The sequence below is a fragment of the Hylaeus anthracinus genome, unplaced genomic scaffold (assembly GCF_026225885.1).
Source record: "Hylaeus anthracinus isolate JK02 unplaced genomic scaffold, UHH_iyHylAnth1.0_haploid 3, whole genome shotgun sequence".
Lineage (NCBI taxonomy): Eukaryota > Metazoa > Arthropoda > Insecta > Hymenoptera > Colletidae > Hylaeus > Hylaeus anthracinus.
The window spans coordinates 12,492,775-12,515,881 of record NW_026535284.1 but is presented as its reverse complement, the minus strand read 5'-3'; the positions used below and the strand labels follow the sequence as shown (position 1 = coordinate 12,515,881).

The 23,107-nt window shown below is 42.2% G+C and overlaps 1 protein-coding gene across 9 annotated transcripts; it reads left to right on the top strand.

Moving 5' to 3' along the window:
• The first annotated feature begins 29 nt into the window (after positions 1-29).
• On the top strand, positions 30-21,987 carry LOC128894189 (steroid hormone receptor ERR2). Of its 9 annotated transcripts, none has more exons than XM_054155743.1 (13): positions 37-184; positions 1,588-1,729; positions 12,160-12,306; positions 12,429-12,542; positions 12,891-13,020; positions 13,310-13,531; positions 13,894-13,929; positions 14,406-14,546; positions 14,629-14,831; positions 14,910-19,806; positions 19,896-20,211; positions 20,448-21,578; positions 21,667-21,987. In XM_054155743.1, the coding sequence occupies exons 3-10, from the start codon at positions 12,166-12,168 to the stop codon at positions 15,246-15,248; spliced, it is 1,326 nt and encodes a 441-aa protein (XP_054011718.1). In that variant the 5' UTR covers positions 37-184; positions 1,588-1,729; positions 12,160-12,165; the 3' UTR covers positions 15,249-19,806; positions 19,896-20,211; positions 20,448-21,578; positions 21,667-21,987. The 9 variants fall into 9 exon arrangements, with proteins under 9 accessions (XP_054011717.1, XP_054011718.1, XP_054011715.1 ...); XM_054155740.1 differs by lacking the exons at positions 37-184; positions 1,588-1,729 and adding an exon at positions 3,727-3,967 and having other exon boundaries at positions 20,448-20,630; positions 20,865-21,578; XM_054155742.1 differs by lacking the exon at positions 1,588-1,729 and having other exon boundaries at positions 30-184.
• The last annotated feature ends 1,120 nt before the right edge of the window (positions 21,988-23,107 follow it).

The following is a 23,107-nucleotide window of genomic DNA, read 5'->3' as shown; positions in this document are numbered from 1 at the left end:
CGCATTTGGGTCATGATTCTTGCTGTACTCGTACTCGTGTGATGGCGCCACGAGCACAACAATCGAAACCGTCGAGTTTTCTGCTTGTAGTGAGTTGTGGAATCGGCCATTGCTACAATATTTTTCTCGAGATTGAAAATCTCCAAGCATCGATGGAGATACGTGGACGATCGCAGATCTCAAGGTAAGTTCTTGGATCTATTTCTACGTTCGTTAATGTCTCCCTTGGCGCTATTTCGTAGAGAAGGCAAAAATAATAGGGCACCAACGATCTGCCAAATTTCCTTCCGCCATCTTTGTTACAAATTCGTTTACGTCTTGCTGTGTACATTGTATTTTTTGCTGTTACTTTGTATTTCGTGTTTCGTCTGTTAATTTCCTTTTGTCATCGATCGCTCCATGTTCCATCCAAATCGCGAATCCATCGGTTTTCCTTTCGATTTTGTTTTTCGATTTCAAAATCAACTACACGGGAGTTTCACAACAAGGCTGTTGTGGCCTTGGTTTTTTTTCATCCAAAAAAAAAAAAAAAAGGCGAGTTATGAAATCCAGCGAGTGACGATAAACGAGATTTCGTGGCTTTTCTCAAGCTACGCGTATCTCATAGTCTGTAAATCGATACACCAATAGCTCCAATGGTATGATATTGTCTATAACTTGTATACATACAGAGTGCAAATTAATTCCGCTATTAAGTGTATATACTTTGTATTTTTAACAACAGTTAGGTTACATATTAAATTCAAAACGTATGTTTACTTATTATTGAAACACGCTGAAATAAGATTTTCTAAAAGATCAAGATTTACATGTAACAGGTTTCATCCTTTTATGTAATTCTATAATTGTGCTAAATAGCCTTTGAATATTCAATGCAAACACACGTACTCTTGTTCACAGTAGGCTAATGCATTGAATCACTGCATGACAGATATCAATGAATATAATTTCTATCAATGAATAACATTAATGGTTTTGTCTAAGAATTCGCGAGATTCCTTTTATTTTATTAAAATTGAAATGGTATGTTATTATTTTAAATATTTGTACCGACCGATGAGATTACAAATTTCTTTGTTACCGACAGATCGTCTTTCCATTTTGGAAGGTAACAATCGATAAAGCTGAGTTAATGAAAAACAAAATTACGATTTCCTAAATATTTCCGATAGATCGTTTTATTTTTCGCGTAGCACGCGCCCGTTTGCATATAGAAGAATTAAATTTTCACCGTGTATCGCGTGGAAAATCAATTGATTTTTTGAGAATGATTAGCAACATTGAACGAGTGTCCGGTATGTACAAAGTGCTTCAATTTTTGACGAAAAAATTGGGATGGTTTATAAATAAATCAAAATAAATATATTTACATAGATTGGCAGTGACTTTGTTTTCGACATTCAACGATGATATTGTTGTGCCAGACGATATGTTTAGGTTAGACCCTTGATGGTTTCAAATGTAAACAATACTCGTTACAGCGGGTGTTCTTCTAATTACTTTTTATTTTGAAGATAGTTACCATTTTCCATTTTCATTTTCGTACACATTTTGTACGATGTTACGATTTCATTTTTCTTACCGTAGGAATACACTTGTTTTCGGTGGATCATAGTTTGGAAAACGGATAGATTGGTAGAAGATGGCTTAATTTTGTGCACTGCATCAGAAACGCGACACAGATAGATGAAACGAGAACACCAGAAAGCGAGAGTGCCATATCGATCCGGTTAGTTCGTAGTCTACCTACCTCAACCCTGGCTATACCTTTACCGGCTGCTTCCATTGGCACAGGTTTTGATATTTTTTTTTAGAGCGCGTCTCTTTTGTTAGAAACTAGAAATGGAGAAACTTTTATTGGAATAATAGATGACTAATGAAACCAATACATAGTAATTTATTTATAAGTATTTCTATCCTCAAAGCAAACGCTACTGTTTATTCAGAGTAAGAAATAAAAATTCTTTAGAAGTTTATTCCTGTTAAGAACTATGCCAAAGGAGATGCGTTCGCGATTGCACGCAATATGTTTCATCTGGACTAGTATCGACAAGTTTGTCGAGAGCTCGCTACGTGCAGTCTCGATATCTTACGCAAATTCTTCCCTCGATTACCACACTTGTCTTCCTTATCGAGTGTATCAGGAAACATCGAAAATATGCGACACGATGTTGCATAATGGTTCTCGTTGCAGATAATCTGTTCGAAAACAGTCGGCGGACAATAAATGTGAGGGAATGATTTATGATTGGATATGAAACTCAACGTAGATACGAAGTTTACGTTTCAGACGGTTCATACTTGCGTTTGGAATTCATAAATATAATTGATATTATGTTTCTCGGAGCTTTTTGCATTAAATGAATAAAATAGATTGGTCCGGGTCTAATATAGAATTTTGTTGATCGAAAGCGAAGTTAGGCGAGATCCAGGAGAAGACAGACTGGTTGAAAACGGTGTTCAATGCTAGGTCAAGTTCGGGGAGGTGGTGTTGCGGTGTGTCAACAGAAAACTCTGTAGCCTACGCTGGTGGGCTGTTTTCGGCGGGCGACGGCTGTGCACAAAAACGGCGGCAGCCAAGTTCAAGGCCACTGGCCACCTTTCTCCTCCTCCGTCGGCTGACGAGCCGCCGCCGCCGCCTCCAGTGCTACCACCGCCGCTCTGCCGTCACAGCCACCGCCCCCATCTCCCACCCACTCACCCTCATCGTCGTGCATATACACGTAGCACGCATAACGCCAGTAGCGTACCATCTCGGTGTCGAGAACAGGACCACCGTATCCAAGCATGGGGGTAAAGAGAGAGAATTGTAGCTCCATCGATCTACTCCCCTTTGAAAATTCAATTGCGTCGTACGTGCACGCAATTCCTCTCCATCCATAGGACCCCATAGACGTTGGCTAATTGCAGTCATGTGCTTGAGTAACTTGTTAGTCGTATTAGTTGAAGGGAAGCTACCTAATGGATCCGTTTTTCGAGTATTCGAATATATATCTCGAGTAGGAGGTTCGAGAATCATGAGTTAACGACCGATTAATTATGACCATGACAATATTCGCAACGATACTTCCTTCATGCTCGTATGTAGCGACAGCATCGTCAGATTCGAATGGTCGTCGATTTGATCGTTGATACAGGCGAATCTAACTCGAAGACTCTGAAAAATGCAACGATTCCTCTGAATATTTCAGAGTGAGAGTTTTTAGCGATCCCCGTTGGTGGTCTATGAATAGAATACATATTTCGTCGATTTTCTTCATTTAGAACAGCAAGTTTAGAACAATCTTTACCGTTACTGGAACTAATAAAATAATCTTCTGCGAGTCCCGTTTCAACGATTGGTCAAATAAAGGTGCATCTCGTCGTACGGAAAAAGTTAAGCATACAGTGGGTCCGTTTTAAATCCACATAACTTCAAATAGAACTAACCTTTCACTACCAGGCAAATTTAGAGCCTTTTGCCCTGGGCTCCAAAATACAATACAGATGTATAATTTCAGTTAAATCAAAGTTTCATGGTTTTCGAAGTTCTGCAATATGTTTAAAGTAAGAAATAGAATTTTGAAGCCAGCAGACGTCCCTTGTAAGCCGATATCACGTGAAAATTCTACGAGTATCAATTTAGTTTATATAGATAAGGTAATTAGCGTAGTAAAAGTGCGTTTCGCGGATTCGTGGCGCCCGGTGTTAGGATCGGCTGGTTCCGAGTATTGTCGTATCCTCTGTATCGGCCGTCAGTCGCGTACGGCTCGTCGGGCCGTGAACGTCGTGGTAGGGGGTAGTATGCACATACGCGTGACCGCGCGCGTGTCTCTATCTCCGCGTACTTCGTAAATGATTAGATTCTCCGTGCCGCGATCGTTTACGCTTTTCCCCGTGATAAAGTGCAACGATCAACACCGTAGGATCTCCAGTGCCATTGTCGAAGCCTCCGACAGATGCCATGGATTCCTGGATGTACGATGTGGTAAGTGTCGTCGTCACCTAACCTCTCTCTTGTTCTCCGTTCGATCTCGTGGCTTTGTTTACGTGCTGCGCGCGCGTTCCACATGTCTGCTTCCGTTGTTAATTTCTCTTGATCGAATATCGAGACGAATATCGATCGTTTTCGAAACGAACGCAAATTGGATCGAAAATTCACTGACTGAGTCAGTATTTGTGTACGGAATACGAGGCACATTTCTCTCGCCACAACTCGCGATGACCTTCGATGGAATGTTGTGTTTCGACCGCTTTGCTGAACTCTGATGATTTTGTGTTTGAGTTCCCTTATTTCCCGATGGTAAACGAACACGTATTATCTTCGTCGCGTACCGTCAGTCAACTTTAGCGACAACTCGGTTATTACGTTACGGCGTGCACGTTAGGTAATTTATCTCCCGTGGCTCGCCGATCGTTTTTCCAAGCCTGCCGGCTTTTCGCGTTGCCGATGAATTCGATTTTGGAACTGTATTTCTATTTCCCTATATCCATAAGTTTGTAAAGTTTAGAAGTAAATTTCGCAACCGTTAAGGTATGTAGTAGAGGTTGAGAGATATTTTGCTCGCACGACGTATACATCGAACGTCGAAAGCGAAAAAAAATTGTTTGTTTTGATGGTGCTGAAACGCTCGGGCGGACGACTCGAGCCTGGAACGTTCCACCAAATGTTTCTTTTCGTTTCGTTTAATTATCTGATGTTTCTAGGTGATTTTAGTGGATACTTACACGAAATGTACTTTATCGTTAACACTCCATAGGTAATCAAATATGACGCCGTTCTTGACGTCAATTAATTGTACTCGAAATATAGAGTCCCGACGATTATCTGTGTTTCGTTTGTAATACTTCGGATTATTTCGCGATAATTAATTTTTGCACACGTCGACATATGTCCAGGTTTTAATGATAACGGATAAAATAACAATTTTACGTCAGACTGTTCAGGGACGAAATTATTTTGATCGTTATCGAACTTTTAATTAGATCCGTTTATGTGTTATCTAATTAATATGTTTTTTGAGAAGGATTCGCAATTAGGGTCGGAATGTTAAGTAAGTAATGTATATGTTTCCTCCAATCCGTTGAAGGACTTAGCAGCTTCTTTATCGATAATAAAGACAGCTACGTTTACCGAGTGGAAAATGTCACCCATCTTTCTTTTATAGTTTTTGCCGTTTACGGAAGGGGCGTTAATTGGGAGTTTACGATAGTTTCGATAATCGAGAGATCAGTAGTTTCACGTTAGTACTGTAGGGGTCGATCTCGTTACTTTAGATTAGACTGTCTTCCATCAATTTTTCGTTATTAATAGTGTTCATGTGTACTTGTGCGTTTTGTGACTTGTATGCAGAGACATCGTATAACCGTTTGGACGTATTAACTAGTTTCATACGCACCTACACCCACGCGATACCGGTCTTACGCAATTCCACGTGCTTAAGACACAGAGGAACGTGGAATCTCGTTCTCGTTAGCTCTGATTTTACTTAGCCTTTCGGTGGACGCGTGTAGCGACACCATACCGACGCGTTCTTGAACTCTATACGTGTCAGCATCGATAAAACGATTTTTTGGGAATTGCCCGACGTTATCGGTTGCTCTTACGGAACGATAATCGCGTGAAACTTCGAAAACTAGTTCGTACGAAGCACGTAAAACTGAAAGGATCCAGATACTAGGAGAGACAGCTTGTTGTCAGTTTGCAGTGGAAATAAGATGGTGGATTCCAAACGGGGAGAGTCGGTGGAGGAGAGACCGACCTTTGGAAAGCTTATAAAAAAAATATTCGTCGCCTGGATGCGTCACACGATATTTTCGGACCCTTGGCTCTTTTACCTTGAGTTAGAGAAGCTTTCGAATCGTTTCGAGTTGAAGGACACTTGAGTCTTTATGGATTCCCATTCGTTGGCGAAGATGGATTTATTTTTGCAACGAACGCCATTTTTCGTACGAGTTATTTTAGGCGCCACTCGAATTGCTGTTTTTCGTTAGAGTGGAATCCAGCATTTAGTGAGTCTATTGCATATTTTGGTATAAGGGGGGGGGGGGTTGATTTGGAAGTGATCGAGTAATTTTGTTTTCGTATCTCCATAACCTGTAAAATTGCGCGCCATATTTGTCTGCGCATGTCCTCTAGTGACGCCATGCCTAAAGTTTGTAGTCAAATTTTGTTGAATCGGAATAACCAAGTAGTACTTGAATCAATTCCGTTCCTAGTCAGAGTATTCCTTTAATTTTATATCTAGTGACCCGATGGGACGCCTATCGTTAGCCTAACGTGCCCGACGTACGATTACGTCGGTGTGTTGTCTGCTTTTGCGAGGAACGCGTCTGGTAATCATCGGCTTTCGGAACTCTCTGGTGGAGGGGATGCAAGTTTGCGGCTACGAAATACGTAGGTGACGTCATTGGAGTGCCGGGCCAGCCCTAACCTTGGACAATGTGCGAAACGAGCCATAATCTCTTACGTGCGTGATTTTTGACACGAAAAAATGAATAAGCATAGAAGCTACTTGATTACTTAGCATCTCCTTGTTCTCATGTATCACACGACACTGTTCGATTGGTTCAACGCAACAATTTTGATATCTCGAACTCCTGCGTCCATTGGTACCATTGATAATTGCAGTTTAATTCTTTAACCCCAATGACGAAGTTATTATAAAATTTTTACTTTGCCTAAAAAATGAAAAGTAAAAGTATCCAATACTAATATATATTTTTTTAGTTGTCTAGGCGCCAGAGATCCTCGAGTCGATTCTGCAGAAGGATTATTAATGTTAGTACCCAAGGATCCGAGCCCAAAGATGACGAGCGAGAAAAAGAAGTAATTTCAAATGCCATTGGCGAACGTACAGGATACTCGAGACGTTAGTAGTGAAAGAACGCCGTTCTCAAATTAGCCGGGTGATAGTCGCGACATTATTATGTCGACTCGTTATTGCGCTTTCTTTTATTGGATAAACTCGCCACGAAAACGGAGAGCACAGTTGTTACCGAAGCTCTCTTGCCTTGACCGCGACCCAGGGTCTTCATCCTCGGGAGGAATCGATTCGTTCTCTGAACTTCTAATTCTGTAACCGCCTACGCGTGGACGTGTAATGTTGCCACTTCTCGATCATTGTAATAATTCAGGGTCACGGCGATAAACTTGTTGCGAAAACTGCGCGTGGCTACTTATATGTAGCCAGGCGGTTACGTTTTGTCTGTTAACTGCTTAAGTGGGAAAAGAATTTCTAGACTTACGTTGAACACCCCTTTCTCATCGATGACACAGCGAGATGCTCTAATTTATAGCAAGGACTCGCGATCGACGAGCCTCAAATTAGAATAAAGCAGCAGCATGAGGGATTGTTTCTTTTTCTTCATCTCGCCTCCGCCGACCAGGTTTCTTTCTTGCTTACATAATCGACCTGTTTAAAAAGAGGTTGGGCGAGACTTGCGCGCGCACCTTGAAAATTTCGATATTACATGGTGCGTCTCCGACACGAATGAAGAACCGTCAGCGGATAGAGGGGGGCTTACAGGCTTCCGCCACATAAGAATTGCATTATCGTTTCTTGTATCTCTATTTATCGGATTGGCGTCAGAGGCGAGTTAAGTAGTCAATCACGAATTTCGAATAATGAATAAAAGATAAACAACTTTCGATCCATTGTTTATTCGTTAGAAATTGTAGACTTTCTCCGACCTAGTCGAAAACGTAGGAGATTGTTTTGAAATTGTTTAGGTTAAATGTACAGGGTGAGTCATCGAAGATTGGAATGCCAAACGTCTACGTTATGTCTGGTGAAAAAATAGTAGCAGAAGGAAGTGTCCCAGCGAAAGGAACATTTTTCTCAAGGACACGGTTCCCATTCCTTTTAAACACGCAGAGTGAGAGGAGTGAAACCAATTCAGTTGTACCATATGTTGAGCGATTTCGTTGAGAAATTTGACAGTAAATGTGTTTAGATCCCAAGAAATCATTTCTTTTCTCTTCTCCTCAATAGCTATTCAATTTTCTTGTTTCAAGTGTTCAAGAATGGATTAAAGACCGAGGCATAGTGCACACTTGTCCGTTGCATGCTTCCTTTCTCAATTAGGGTTGTACCCAGGTGGTACAACGCGAAAAATGTTAGATGATTCATTATATAGGACCTTTGATTGGGTTCCGTTAGTCTCTTCGCATGTGATTGACCCGATAGAATATAATTTCCGCTATCTATCTCTTAACGTCAATTTTAAACACATTTGATTTCTTTCTACTCAGTAGTGAAACGATTATAACAACCAATTTCAAGTATTAGTTTGCATATAAATTGGTACCGAATAGGAAACGCAAGATAAGACAGCTTAATTGGTGCAATTTTGGCAACCACCTCTAGCTGGGCTGGGGTTGCTCGTGTCGGAGCGGGCGTCGAACATTGCTTGAATAATAAATGAAAATCGTTATGAGGAGACATATGTACATACTTCGATCGTAATTAAGCCACGTTATCGCGATAGAACTAAAATTGTTAGTGCAATCGATATTTGGGTCACGGCCTCCTCTAAAAACGGACGCTCGATCGTGGGCACGATTTTTTCGGTTACGCGCGCGAGCACGAGCGAGAAACTATGTATGTGTACCACGAAAACCTTATTCGAAACGAAACAGCCGGTGGCCTTGATTTGCCGTTGAATTACGTTCAGAGATCGCTCGCGCGAAGCGAAATAATACAGCCAACGATTTCGCGCGAGTTTCAAGGCATGCGGGTTTTAAGGATTCAACGATTCAACGATCAAGACCGTCGCGTAATCGAATAGTTCCCCTGTAATAACATTGCGGTTAAAGGAGAACGAAACGGACTCTTTTTCAACCCGATTCCGCCTTCAGGATTCACACTACGGTTAGCTGTCCAGGTTGTCAGAATCCGTGGCAGGCAGATTGACACACAGTGTGCTATTTTAACAATCTTGCCTCGCTACATTAATAACCAGACTGCGGATTTCTCTCTATGAAGTATATTTTATATAAGTTCTGTATGTGGTTTTCATATTCTCTGACAGTTTCGTACAGATACCCTATTTGGATATGACGTCAGTTAGTCAAAAATGAACACCAAACCCATTATCGTAGGAATCAGAATAATATCTTTATGGGAGCTTTTTTTAGGAACGCTGGATTTGTAAAATGGCATACTTGCGTGACACGGTGTGAAGCAACCAAACACGAGGAAGCTGAAACGGAGGGAGATGAATAAAGAGGGGAAAGAAGATGGATAAAGAGAGTTACGGAGTCTGCGGCGTTGGCAAGGGGGAGGGATAATGGTGATAAGAAGAGAGATAGAGAGAATTAGAGTGAGATAACAGTCAGATGGTGGGATTCAAGGTCGCTCACAGTCGGCTGTTTCCGTCGGAGTTCGGCGACGGCTAAAATTGTGTGTTGGCGCGCTTTGCGGCCTTCGCGAACGCGGCCGCTTCTCCGTCTCTCTCCCTCGCAGAAAAGTCAAGTTCAAGGCTAGCCAGATAGCAGCGCGCGATACGTTTCTCTTTCTTTTTCCATTCTTCGCTCGTTCCTTCCGTCTGGGTTTCGGTAACCGCTTAATCGAACGGGCGGGTCGGGGTCGGACCGAAGGCGGGAAAAACGAGTGTCTGCGAATGCAAACTCTTGGCTTGCGCAATCTTCTGTTCTTTGAGCATTTCTTTCTTTCTTTTATGCGAACAATGCTCGTCTTTTCCCCGCGTATCGCCCTCTCACCCTTTTTATTCATTCTGTGACTACCAAACTGTACAAATAAAAAGAGTGAGAGAGAGAGAGAGAGATACGCGCGGAGACCTTTATCGTTATTCTCTGGCGGCTGTTACATCGTCAGACCGACTCTGCGCCCACGTTGCCGTTGGTTTTTATTTCATTAATCCGAACGTGAGAGACGCACGCGCGAAGCAATTCGCACGGCTAGTCAAGTTCGAGGTTAACCAGATGTTCTTCGACAGTTCGTGCTTTTTCCCTATTTTATTCTTTTTTTGTAGCCTCTTCGCGATGGTTCTTCCTTCTTTCCATCTGCCCTACGGCAGCTGAGGTCGCCTAAAGTGTTACATCACCTTGCATGATTCCAAAAAATGAATATTTATTTTTCTAAAAATATTTTAAATAACGCTGAATTTTCTGCAACGATCTGTAGGTCAAAATATCTCCCAGACGCTGTCGCGATGCATACGTTTCATGAATCTGATCAACATTACTTCATGGCTGCTCGATTCTGCGCAGTTTAAAGAAAAAAGTAACGTTGATAAGAATACGCTCGTATATTATTACTAATTATTCGCGCATGGCAGTTATTTATGCGAACGCGTGAAATAATCTCGCCATTGGTTGTTCCAATGAATTGAAGTCGAAGATTACGTTACGAAAACGAAGGTCAAACAAGTTTCCGTACGTTGTATGGATTACCAAGGCGATGCGCATAAACAGAGAGCCTGTAGATACACTTGAAATGGAATTTCCACGTCAATTCGATAGTGGGCAGCACGGAAAACTCACGAATTGCAATTGCGACATGAGATACCAATTAGGGAAATCGCGTTAGGAATTTATTTAACCGATCAGTATCCGTATAAATTGAGTCGAAGTCCTGACTTTATCGTTCAGGGATTCGCAGTATTTATTATTTAAGATACATTTAGGTACGAGGACTATTTGGGTATCGACACGTGAAACATACTCGAACTGATTGAAACTATCACGTGATCAGACAGGAAGTGTTTGAGACACCTACAGTACATCGTTTATAATGCAGTAAGGTCGATCGATAATACTTTCGATGCGGTCGTTTTGACAAGTTAACGAAACTGTACAGTTGTGTGGATTTAAACAGGGTAATTGGTCAGTACAAATACGGCCTAGTTTCGTTTTATCGTAAGGTTTCAAACAACGTTCTTTTATAAAGTTCGTAGTTGGTATTTGCAATATTTACATTTGCCATGATAATAGAATCAAACAGTTTGCTTTTAGGTCGTGGAAGAAATACCTTCGATACATGTACGTACTGCTGCCCACGGAAGAAATAAAAAGTTCGTATCGAGTATGGTCTGCAGAACTCTTTTTTTCCTGGGAGAGCATTAACGCGTCGAGACATGAGGCGCGACGCGACGCAAAGTCTAATAAAATCGATAACGCGCGAGGTTCGCCGCTTCGGGAGCCAGCTTTCGTTATTATTCCCCCTCCGTGAATGGCTGCATCGCTATTCACCGTGAATTAAAATTAAACGCTTGACGATATCGTTTTGAGAATGGTCGCCACCGGTGCGATAAGAGTTCCGCTGCCGCGAGTAAAGATCGTCTGTCTCCGGGCGGCGCATAAATCTCTCTCGAGGGACGCGTTCCATCGTCTCCATTCGTATTGCTCGCAAACGATCGCAAACTGCATCCCGCAGAAAAGTCAGGTTCAAGGCTAACCAGATACTCTGCACTCCTTCCTCTTCCCCTCTTCCTCTTTCTGTGTGCATTTAATATACGACACCGAGAGGAAAGAGGCGAAGGAGGACGAGAGAGGAAGAACAGGCTTACGCAATCCTTTCACCGTTACTTTTGTTCTCCGTCGCCCTACCTACCGTTCGTCTAAGGACGTTTCTTGGCTGGAATCGCACCTCGACTCGCGGTCCTATCCTTCTCCTTGCCTCTTCCATCGATCACCTCCAGATCGAAATTTCGAGCAGCTCAATTTGACCTTTATAACAATAAAATAAAATAAAATAAGCTTGACAGAGTAAATATTTTGATTCAAATGGTGGCCTTCATATTTCCCACTGCTGAATTAATTAGAGCCAAGGGAAGCCTCTGTAAATTACTCAAAGTTTTAAACGCTTTCTTGAATAAGAGTAAAAGGCATTTTCACGTTTATACGTGTAACGTTTGGGTTCCTATTCCGAGAATCACCGCCGTGTATTTTCTGAAGTCAATTCTAAAAATGCTTGTGGTGTTGGTCGCGCTTAAAAATAGCGGAGAATAAAAGTGCAGACGACTGCAAGGCAGACTGTCTCTCTGGGATTTTCGTGACTCGGCGAACAGCTGGTTTAAGGGGAGTGGAAATTGCTCCAAAATAATGTCTTCTTCGAGAATTAATAGCAAGAAAACGAATGCGAATCCAGACTTTTCCTTTCGTACGATGTTTGTGTCCGTCTGGACTAACATATGTTGCTCTTTTGATTGTTGTAGGTTTGTATGATGTCCGGTGCCGGCACCGAAATCATGATCGGGAACAACAGAACCATGGCGAACATCAAGCAAGAAATCGAGAATCCCACCACGCCCACGCAAAACTATCAAGTCTGTTCACCGACCACGACTCTTCAGCATCAAGAGGTATTTCGGACGTGTAGTTTTTACGATTGACGAAACAAGTTGGATATGTATAACGAGCTTAAAGTAAGCCGAACCGCGTCCTCGCCATGGAACAAATCTTAAACGATTGTTGCTTGTTGCAGGTGATCTGCGGCAAGGTGGAAATGCAGACTGATTACGGCGGAGGTGAAGGTAGCCCTGGCAGCCCTGAGATGCATCACTGTTCCTCCACGACGCAGCCCTTGGGAACACCAGAGGTAGTTAAGAAACGTAAAATTCTATTTTACGAACTTTGACCAACTGTATTGTTCGTCCTCTTCACTGAAATAATATTTTAACTCGGTACAATGCATATACGTGCATCGTCAGAGTTCTCAGATACACCAAGTCGTTTTTGTTTTCAATCATAGTTCTATCACGTGGACAGTGCAGGTGTTGTTGTTTGTGCAGCGTACAAAGTATCTCATTATGCATAAATGAGACAGTCTTATGACAATAGTGAGGAGGACTAGGAATTCAATTAGTCGAAACGTTTGAACGAAACTTTAAACGGTGCTTGTTTAACGATCATTTCTCACAAAATCAATCAATGTTTGTTAATTTAGGGAGGCGTGAAGGAGGAGGACATGATACCTCGAAGGCTTTGCCTCGTGTGCGGGGACGTGGCGAGCGGATTTCATTATGGAGTCGCGTCTTGCGAAGCGTGCAAAGCTTTTTTCAAAAGAACGATACAAGGTAAGGGGAGCTCCTCCGCGCTTGCAAATACCGTTCCATCAGCGTTTTCCAGGTAGCACCACCGCATTGATTGTAATTTTTGTTGAACGCTTTGACTCATCTATTATTAACATCTTGCCGTGTCTTTTCCCTCTTACCGTTAACGTTACTAAGTCCATTTTTCTGATTTTGGTTTTGTGCTCTAATCAGGCACTAATATCGACAAGTATGTACTTCTATTAATTCGGTTATTCGTGAAACTGACGCTGGTGCTACCTGGATGAGGACCGCGTATATTACGATAAAATAGCCAGTAATTTTACAGGTAATATCGAGTACACGTGTCCAGCGAATGGCGAGTGTGAAATAAACAAACGCAGGAGAAAAGCTTGCCAGGCGTGCAGGTTTCAGAAATGCCTCCGCCAGGGCATGCTGAAGGAGGGGGTTCGATTGGATCGTGTTCGAGGTGGCAGACAAAAATATAGAAGATCCACCGATCCCTATACACCTTTAAAGGCAGCCCCGTTGGAAGGTGATTCTTAAATATCGCATTCATAAATACTCGTTTATCATCCGAACGCAACGGTATATATGTTATCGTAAAAGTGAACGGTACACCTAATGTAAGTTATTGCTAATAAACGTACGGCTTCGTTAAAGTAATCGGTGAATGTGTATTGCAATGTTATCAGTTCTCATTCAATAATGAAAGTGCTTCCGCTATAACTAGCGAGTGTGAATTCCTCATTTACTGATCATTTCATTAAAGGTGTATATTCACTTGTAATAGTCTACGTTCACAGTGTACAGTTCACCTTCACTGTGACATATAGAACCGGCGTGAGGCACATGATGATACGTACGATTAAATTTTAATGTTTTCTATGTTTCTAGCAAACGTAGGACCAGGAGGTTCTAACGAAATCATAAGTAAGCTATCGGCTTCTTTCAATTCATTTAAACCTTTCGCTATGAAAGGTTATTGTAGTGGTCGTCTGCGAGTCATTGATAAATTTTCCGTTGTTGCAATGCAAAGTCCATCTATAGTATCAGTTTCGTAATCAAATAATTCGATTTTTGACGCTGAGTAGTATTTGACTATTTTATAATCTGTGGCTATCTTCAGGAATTCACGACCTTTAAATAATTAAATACCGCTGTTCTAGCTCGGGTAGAGGTGATGAATTGCGTAGGGGGGTAAGGGTTGCGAAATATGGGTTGTCCTCCTGCGCAACAGTAGCGCTTTTCGGTCAGTTTCGTTGTAGCAAAAGGGTTATACGATCCTCGAATCTCGATTTCTTAGTAACTTTACGTCATGGCACGAAATCATTCGGTTTAACGCGTTTTTTGACGCTGCATTGAAATGCAGTGAAATTCAAACGGTAAACGGTTTTATCTATCGATAGATAATAAAATGCTGGAAGCTCTGGCCGCCTGTGAACCCGACATGTTGCAAGTGTCTAATCTCTTCCACACTCTCGACACGGATCAAAGAATACTTGGTCAGTTGTCGGACCTATACGATCGGGAATTGGTTGGAATAATCGGTAATCCAATTAGTTCATGCATGTATCAATCATTAGTATTTATATATCGGGAGTCAATCTGACCAGTGTCGTTTGTCCCAAGGTTGGGCAAAGCAGATCCCTGGATTCAGCACTCTAGCTCTGAACGACCAGATGCGACTTCTGCAAAGCACGTGGGCCGAGATATTAACGTTCAGCCTCGCGTGGAGAAGTATGCCAAACAATGGTAGATTAAGGTTTGCCCAAGATTTCACGCTTGACGAACGACTCGCCCGCGAATGCCACTGTACAGAGCTGTACACGCATGTGAGTCCAATGTTCAACTTCCGTACAGTTAGTTTCAGTAATTTCGTTCCAGGCTACATAACATTTTTGTTTGGGCAGTGTATTCAGATCGTTGAGAGGCTGCAACGATTGGGCTTGACCAGGGAGGAATATTACATGTTGAAAGCGTTAATATTGGCAAACAGCGACGCGAGGTGGGACGAACCACAGGCCCTCTATCGTTTCCGAGATACTATACTGTACGCCCTCTCAGATTGTGTGGCCGCAGTAAGACCAGGACAAGCGCTTCGCGCCACTCAAAACATGTTCCTAGTGTTGCCCGGTCTCAGGCAGGTCGACGGAATTGTTAGAAGATTTTGGTCTAGTGTCTATCGAACGGGGAAGGTACCTATGAACAAGCTGTTCGTAGAAATGTTAGAAGCTGCTCACTACCGATGAAGCGCCGACTCGAACTCGATTCAAAGAAAAATGTGTATTAAAGGACTCCATAGAAGCGTCTGATCGCTCGCCGACGAATCATCAACGTTTACACTTACAACACTCTGGCAGTGAGGTTAGGGCACGTTTCGTCGCGTCCCCTTGGGAGTGTGAGCGGACAGACAGTGCGTGATAGTGAGACGTAAAAAAAGAGGAGGGACACTGTGCAGTTTTATTATTTTTCTTTAAGAAAAAGACTCACGAACAAAATGGGCTTTATTTTTCACTAAGCGAAAGTGTTGAAGCGTGAAGCTTTGGCCAGTGATTCCAGCAGTCGTCGAAACACGCGAAATAATTTTAGGATAGCAGGCACACACTTTTGTCGAAGTAACCAAACTTTCCTTTTCGAGTACCCCATTTACAGGTACAGAGAAAAAACAAAACGATGTTATTTCAGGATAGGGTACCTAGTACAAGAAGCGAGACGCTTTAATCCCGGAGCCCTCGTTTTAGGATAGTATATGAAAAATCTGTCGACAAAGATAGAGGAACCTACCAAATAAACAAATAAAATAAAAACGTTTTCATTTACGTTGTATTGATCGGTACCGATCGTGCGAGACACCGACACCGACGCCGACATCGGTGATCGTAGAAATCAAATGCAAAATGTAACTAACTGTGGGTGTTTGACGTTATATAGTTATCATCGTGTTACCAAATGACCACACCAGTTTAATCAAAATTACATACGTAGCTGCAGATATTTTAGTTACGTCTTTTCTCCGAGGGAAAAGAAATAACTGAGTCAGTCAATACGAGATTAGAAGAAAGACGCGAACTCTATTTTTAATAGTGTCGATGAAAAGGGTACGTCATTTTATATGTAGAGGTAACTGCACGTTTTAATACTATCGAACCGTCGTAACCGACCGCTATAAATGTAAATCGATGTGTGTACTGCATTGAACATCCATAGTTCTAGTTGAGCGAAATGAATTTAGTATGCGCCGTTGTACAAATCGAACCAATCATACGAACCAACAGCTAGCTGGCCGGCGAATAAGGGAAAACGAAAGAATGGCTGGATCGTTCTCGATTTAAGGCCATGCTGTTTTTGCGTTGTTTTTTTTTTTTGTACGAGATAATACAGAAGAGAATAGTTTCGGGAACGTACCTCTGGCCAGGTTGCCAGGGTCTTAGGAGAGAGAGAGAGCTGAAGAAAAATTTAATCGATTGTTGAAATGATCGCGGAAAACTGTTATTCGCGCGTGCCACACAGAGAACGTAGGAAAATATATTAATTGTTAACTGGAGAATATAATTTATGGTGTACTAAATCAACTACGAAGGAAGTAGGCATTTTTTTTTGCTTCTTCACTCCGCCTACGTTTGGCACGGACAGCTTTTGACTTAGGAATTGGTCTATGGTTTCGGGTACGTCTACTTCTCTCCTTTGCGATGCGGTAGCAGAGGTACCTAATGCATTTCTATTCTCCGTAACCGCTTCATCCTCGTAACGTTTACTCGACTCTTTGTGTTTCTCAGCGCGAATAATCGGACCTTCTTTTACTTTTCTGAAACTGAATGGTTTTTCTTTCTATTTATACCGTGAAAGTGACTTTTTTATTTCATATTTTTAATTAATCTTCCGCGATCCCAAATCGGGACGCTCCCAGCAGTTTAACTAGCGACATCTCGATCTGGGACCACAGAAGGTTAAGAGATTCGAAGTAAATCACTAACCTTTAACTAACCATTCAACGATAATCTGCAACGGAAAACCGTTTCCTTATATTATATTGCTATATTATATGTATTCAGGGATCTTTATTATCTAGTTATTATTGTTAACGAGATCTGTGCACGGAGCTTGCGCATAATAACGCTTTTCCTCTAAGCGTACAAAAATTAATGAATTGATGAAATATCGTACAGGAACGACTAATCACGTGCAAAGTGAAAGTTCAGTTTTTCAAAGGAGGAGACGCGTGTTCGTAACGAAACAGGTGAAGTTATTATTTGCTGTTTACCAACGCGCGACAGGATCTGCGGCAAGGTTCTCGCCGATTCTTTGGATCTGCCCTATTGTTATTTCGCGGTAAATTAGTGGTTATCGAACGGAAAGAAAAAATTATTTAATGAGAATCGTTGGGAATGAATATTTTATTGTAATAACGTTGAGATGTTCGGCTACTGTTCAAATGTTTGGCCTGCGATCGATCGGATCGGTTCGGAACCTTGCGATCTCGATACGCGGGATTCTCATGTAACGTTTTAGAGTGCAATAATATCAGGATACAGGCGATTGCATTGTTTCTCTCGCGACACCGTCCCTTTTTTGAGTTTCCTTTGTTTCCGCATTGCGTCTTCGTTCTCCTACCGGTTCGAAAAACTTTATTTAATCCTGCTGCATTTAAATATACAATGCAAAATAGTTCACAGTGTGACGCTTTACGTGTCCTTCCTCCAATCAGTATCTTACAAGATTGAGCGCGGCATGAACGCTCGTCACTCATTGCGAAATTAGATGAAGCGACGAACACGAGCGGGAATATGCGAGAAACGCGACCGGCTGTTATATCACTGCGCGTTTTTGTTTCTGTCAAACCAGTGTTGGGCGAAACGTGTAATCCACGATTTGTAGATATAATTACCGAGTTATCGTAATGATGGTCAACGACAAGATCTCTTTAGTGGTCTTCGTTATATTAAGAATAATACGAACGAGTTTCGCCCTGGATTTACTAGTCGAGCTCATCAGTAATTCTTATCAATCGTTTGTTGAACAGTCCGCAACTACTAGATAGTTTGTTAGTACACGATAAGCTGATAGATTGTTGAAATGATTAATAGCGGCTAAGGCAGAGCCATCTAGTTAAGCCTCGCTAATGAAACCAGCGAATCCAGAACGGAACACATTATGTATTATTAATCCCTGTACCAAAGCTATTAGTACTGATTTGAATATAGGTCTAAATTTGACGAGTAATTACCGCCCAACACTGTCAGGCGTCCCTTCTCAGCTTTTACTGTTTCGTCCTTTTCGTTCGCTTTAATGGTGTCATTTTTCTGTTCTGCGATACATGTAAGGTTCCTGAAGAATCGATCATGGGAAACTCCGTTGGACGGACGTTGTTGCGAGAAACGTTTGGTGGCGTCACGAGCCACCCGTTCCGCCAATTTGTGTGTTAACGTTTGTTGTAGTTTATCAAGTGTGATGTTTTAAGAATGCTTTGGTACGCACGTTTCATTCGTGAACTCGTCGATTGTACAATTTCTTCTGTTCGCCAGCCAAGTAAATAGGCTTTTTCTATGCAGCTGTGATATACGCGTTGTCGGATGCATCGGATCCGCACCCTTTAAACATTTATCCGCGTATTCTATCCGCGCGTGCCGTCGAGATTCGTGAACCACTCTGTTCTTCTTTCTTTTCTCGAGACGTTGCGTTTGCCTGCGTCATTTCGGTATGAAACGTTTCGCAGAGGCCTAAGAACTAACAGGTGTACGTTAACCCTCTATCGCATTGTGTATAAATAACGGAATAATTTCTGTTTCAACGTGTAAAGTGAAATTCGTGCGATAGAGGGTTGAACAACACTTTCGAAGCACCGTGTATGTCGTTACTGCTGTGTGATTTTTCGTTTATCGATGGATCACTCGTCTTTTCCGTTACTCATTAATCGTTGTTCGTTGCGAATGCTGCGAGCACTAGGTTCATTGTTGTCTTGTGTGCGTCGCGCGATTAAGGAAAGAGAGCCGGAAAGAGAAATATTTTTACGAGTCTGACACGAAACGCGTCGGTTCGAGGGGTTGTGTGTGTCACCGCACGACTTTAACGACCATATTCTTCGTGTATGTTCAATCGATTCGCCGTGACGGTAGAATCGTAGTCTCAGGGTTTCGAACAAACAAAACAACCAACAAATAAACAAAGGATACAAATTTAGACACCTATATAAATAGATAAGGCGCGCGAGTATATTTGTGGAGCAAAATATTATAATAGTAATAATAGTAATAAACGATGATGCTGGTGATGATGATGATGATGATTATGATGATGATGATGATGATGCTGATAATGATAACAATAATGATAAAGAATATTCATATTAATATTAACGATGATCATGATGATGATAATAAAGATAAAGATAACAATGGAACACTACTCGATGACCTATTACTTCGCGGATTGGCCGCAATCGATTCTTGCATGTCGTAGAAGAATAGAAGGCTGCATCAACGATCTAAGAACACATGCTTTATCTTTCGTTTTATATCTTATAACAGATTAATTTCTCCAAGTGTGTACATTAGTGTATTCAAACTAAAACTCTTTATTTTGCACACATTTTATGTTAAAAATGGCCCAGAAATCAGACTTCACACTTATATTAGAGCGCCGAGTTCCCGTTCGAACTGGTCACGTGTCGCGGAAATTCGCGTTTAGAAATGTGCCGATTCCAACGAAATAGAATCTAGACGGTCTCAGTCAGCGCAGCAATCATGTCGCGAAAGGTGCTTCGACGCGTGCATCTCTTTTCGTTAACCTTGCTTCTCCCGTTCTTTTGCAGTAAGTGCCATTTTACATTGTACACAGTATTATAAACAGCTAACGAAAATAGAAAACAAAACAAATAAATACCAAGTGTTTCCTCGCAGAAGGAAGCTATTCTGCGATCGCAGAGGACTGTAAGGACTTCGATATCGACGTGCTCGAGGACTATTTGTCGAAGTTGAATCTCGAGAACGTGCCGACAATCGCTATGATGATTGGCGGGTTCCAGTGTCCGGTCACGACGTTGCCCTTCGGCGCCCTCAAGTCTGACTGGGCGAGGCTGATGCTTCTGCAAAGGGCGCAACCCCAGGAGTCGATTCTAAAGGAAAAACTGAGTCGTCTTTTCAGAATCTTGGCGATCGCTTACTTCCAAATCGAGGAACGCTTCGATTTCACGGAAAACGTCTCTCGAACTACCAGGTTTGTATCAGGGAAGTGCAACTGGACTTGTGCTGTGTCGTTGAATGAAAGATATAAATTTTCAAGCATTGAATTTAACCATTTGTTGCATGAATTTTATTCTACCTTTTCAAACTTGAACAAAGAAACCATTTCTCGTACTTTTCAACGACACAGCCCTGAATTACAAGGCACATGTACTTCGTACAGATGTTTTCTTATACGTTGTGCCTCAAATAATTGTACTGTTTTAATAGTATCAACGCCTCAACGACGCGCGAAATACCTAGCAGTGATCATTCGAAGAAGAGCACCGAGAAACCCAACTTGCATTCAAAGAAAACGCCTGGAATTCCTGGAAGTTTTAGTCCAACCACTGTCCTTGGTACCGAGGAATTCATTGACGCGACCAAAATCGAAGGAACTGCATTCACGAGTCTGTATGTAACCGGAGAAGACGGCGAACGCGACTTTTTTGTTAGAATTCGCAACGGTTCTTCGACTACCATCGCGTCTTCACCTGTTGGCATTGAAACGACGTTTCCTTCAACCATTGTAGAACAGATCGTAAACGCTTCCAAGAACGTTAGCGGTTTAGATAATTTGTTTGATTCGATTACAGTCTCGACGTTAGAAACCAGTATTTTAAATAACGGGAGCTTTGATACTTCTAGCTTGACTTCTGCTAATTATCAAGGATTAACAACAGAAAAGGGAGGAATTAATTTTACCAGTGAGGTCCATGCAACAACGGCTAAAATGGCAAAGAAAATGCCTGGCAGAGGCGATTCTCCCATACCCAACGTTTCTGTGAGTTTTGAGACTTCTGAGGAGCAAAAGAACACGACTGTCATAGACGAAGAACCGAAGATCCCCGTAGCGCAATATCGCGATGGCACCGACTCTAACTTCCCTGAATTTGCAAATATAAGTAGCACGGAGATGTCCGATGTAAAAAGTACGACCGAAAAGAGTCACATTTATACGAATAGAATTTCTGGGAACGATGTCGGTGGCTCGATCAAAAGTTTCCCCACCGAGCACTCGAGTCGTCGGACGAACGGCGTTTTCCAAGTTTTCGAGGAGACTCCGTGGAATCCCTCGAACTCCACGGTCCGTGGTAATAAGATAAGGAAGCCTTCGATTTCGAGGCAACCGCCGGCGAACAACGAATTTTGGAAATACATTGTAACCTCGCGAAACGTTACCTTGGCCACTCCCGTAGCCTCGAGGTCGACCTCGGAGTTTCCCGATCGGACGGACGAGACGAATGGCTCCCGGGGAGGTTCAGTCAAGTCCAAGAAACGCGGAAGTTTAAACACGAACGTCGAGAAAAATTTTCGGTGGTTTTACAACGTTGGACAGCTGGACAAAGACGAACGCGCCAGGTAAAAGTTCGGGATCGGATGATCTTTCTTTTGATTTTCATTGAATATGGAGATTGCACTGTTTCTGAATGGGTTTCGATTGTTGCAGGGAAGACCAGCTTGGGATTCATATCGAATGCGGTGGACATTGACTTCTTGGATGCTTTGGCTGTTCCAAGTACTGAATAGAATCTATATACATTAACGAGAAATCGGTAAGTATTAAAATAAATGCACTATGTGTAATTTTCTGAATTCAAATGGTCGACATCGTTTACAAGAAGTTTTACAATCTGGTATCCGAAAGCATTCCTCGTATGCCGCGGGGACGGAGGCAATGCTACAGTGATAAAAAGAAGCAATAAATTCTGTAAGGTCCCAGATGCCAACAACGGATCCAATTGGTCGCAATAAAGTTCTTTCAATTTCATTTTCCCTAGCTCTTCCCGTCTTGTTACTCTATTCTTGCGTGTATCGTGGGAGGACTACGACGCGACCAATGGACACTCGCCGATTCTTATCAGCGATACAGCGAACTCAGTCCATAAATTCATGAGCCCCGGGACACCGCTGACTGATATTTACGACCTCTGCAGCTGGTAACGTTCGTCATGCTTTACGAGCCCTCGTAAACGAATGCCTTCTTATTATCAGCCCTTTTCATGTATCGGTTTTCCCCAAATTGTTCGCCATGATGCAATTTACGCGGTCCAACGATGATCAAACGATGCGTACTCCAAGCTCAAATACAAGGGCACCATACTCTCTTGATTAAAGAATCGCGATTACAAAAATAAAGAAGCCAGATCGAGGAACAATGCTTTGATTGAGAACCAAGAAGTATAAATTGTATAACAATGAACTCGAATTCTCCCGAACGCAATCGAATCTGTTCATCGGCCGTGAGTTCTTTTAGAATTTAGCTCGAAGCTCACCTTCCAGCGAAGGGGTTTCCTTACAGTTTCTCATTGTTTTCTTTATTTATTTCCAGCCGCCATCGTCGGGGCTAATGACAGACATTAATTAAAGGGTTCTCCGTAATTCAAATTCCCAACAGCGATGCTACATCGCTCGATAAACATTGCCAGAAGCTGTGCGGGCGAAGTGAAAACCGTATCTGATTTCCAGATATCGGTCTTTAGCATGTAATTAAGAACGATTCTGTACCTTGTTTGTTACGTAGCTTCGTTCAACTTCAACCATAACAGGTTTTTCTAGTTTCCAATTTTTCAAAATGCTCGATACCAAACGATTTTTTGAGGGAAAATGTTTCTATTTTCTATCTTACTGGACGCTAGGCTGCGTCAACGGCTGTTATACGAGGCCCTATTTGTTCTCCAAAAACGGTTTCAAGACGAACGATTATTCCTCGCTACGTGCCCGTGTTCGCGGTGAAGCGCGTCTTCTTCGTCGGGGTTGGCAACAAAGCGAGCCACATTTATTAGAGTCAACAATTTCGCCGGCTGTGGCACGGATTAGCGGTACATTGCTCCTCGTAAGGAAACAAATTGCCCGTTTCACCGAGACGCGAGCGCAACAGCTTTTCTGCT

What these genes read in the sequence shown, in the direction of transcription:
- LOC128894189 (XM_054155738.1), top strand. Translation starts at nt 19,740, where the DNA reads ATGTCGCGAAAGGTGCTTCGACGCGTGCATCTCTTTTCGTTAACCTTG. An exon ending in GCTTCTCCCGTTCTTTTGCA is followed by an intron (nt 19,807 to 19,895) that starts GTAAGTGCCATT and finishes GTTTCCTCGCAG; the next exon opens with AAGGAAGCTATTCTGCGATC. An exon ending in AACGTCTCTCGAACTACCAG is followed by an intron (nt 20,212 to 20,447) that starts GTTTGTATCAGG and finishes CTGTTTTAATAG; the next exon opens with TATCAACGCCTCAACGACGC.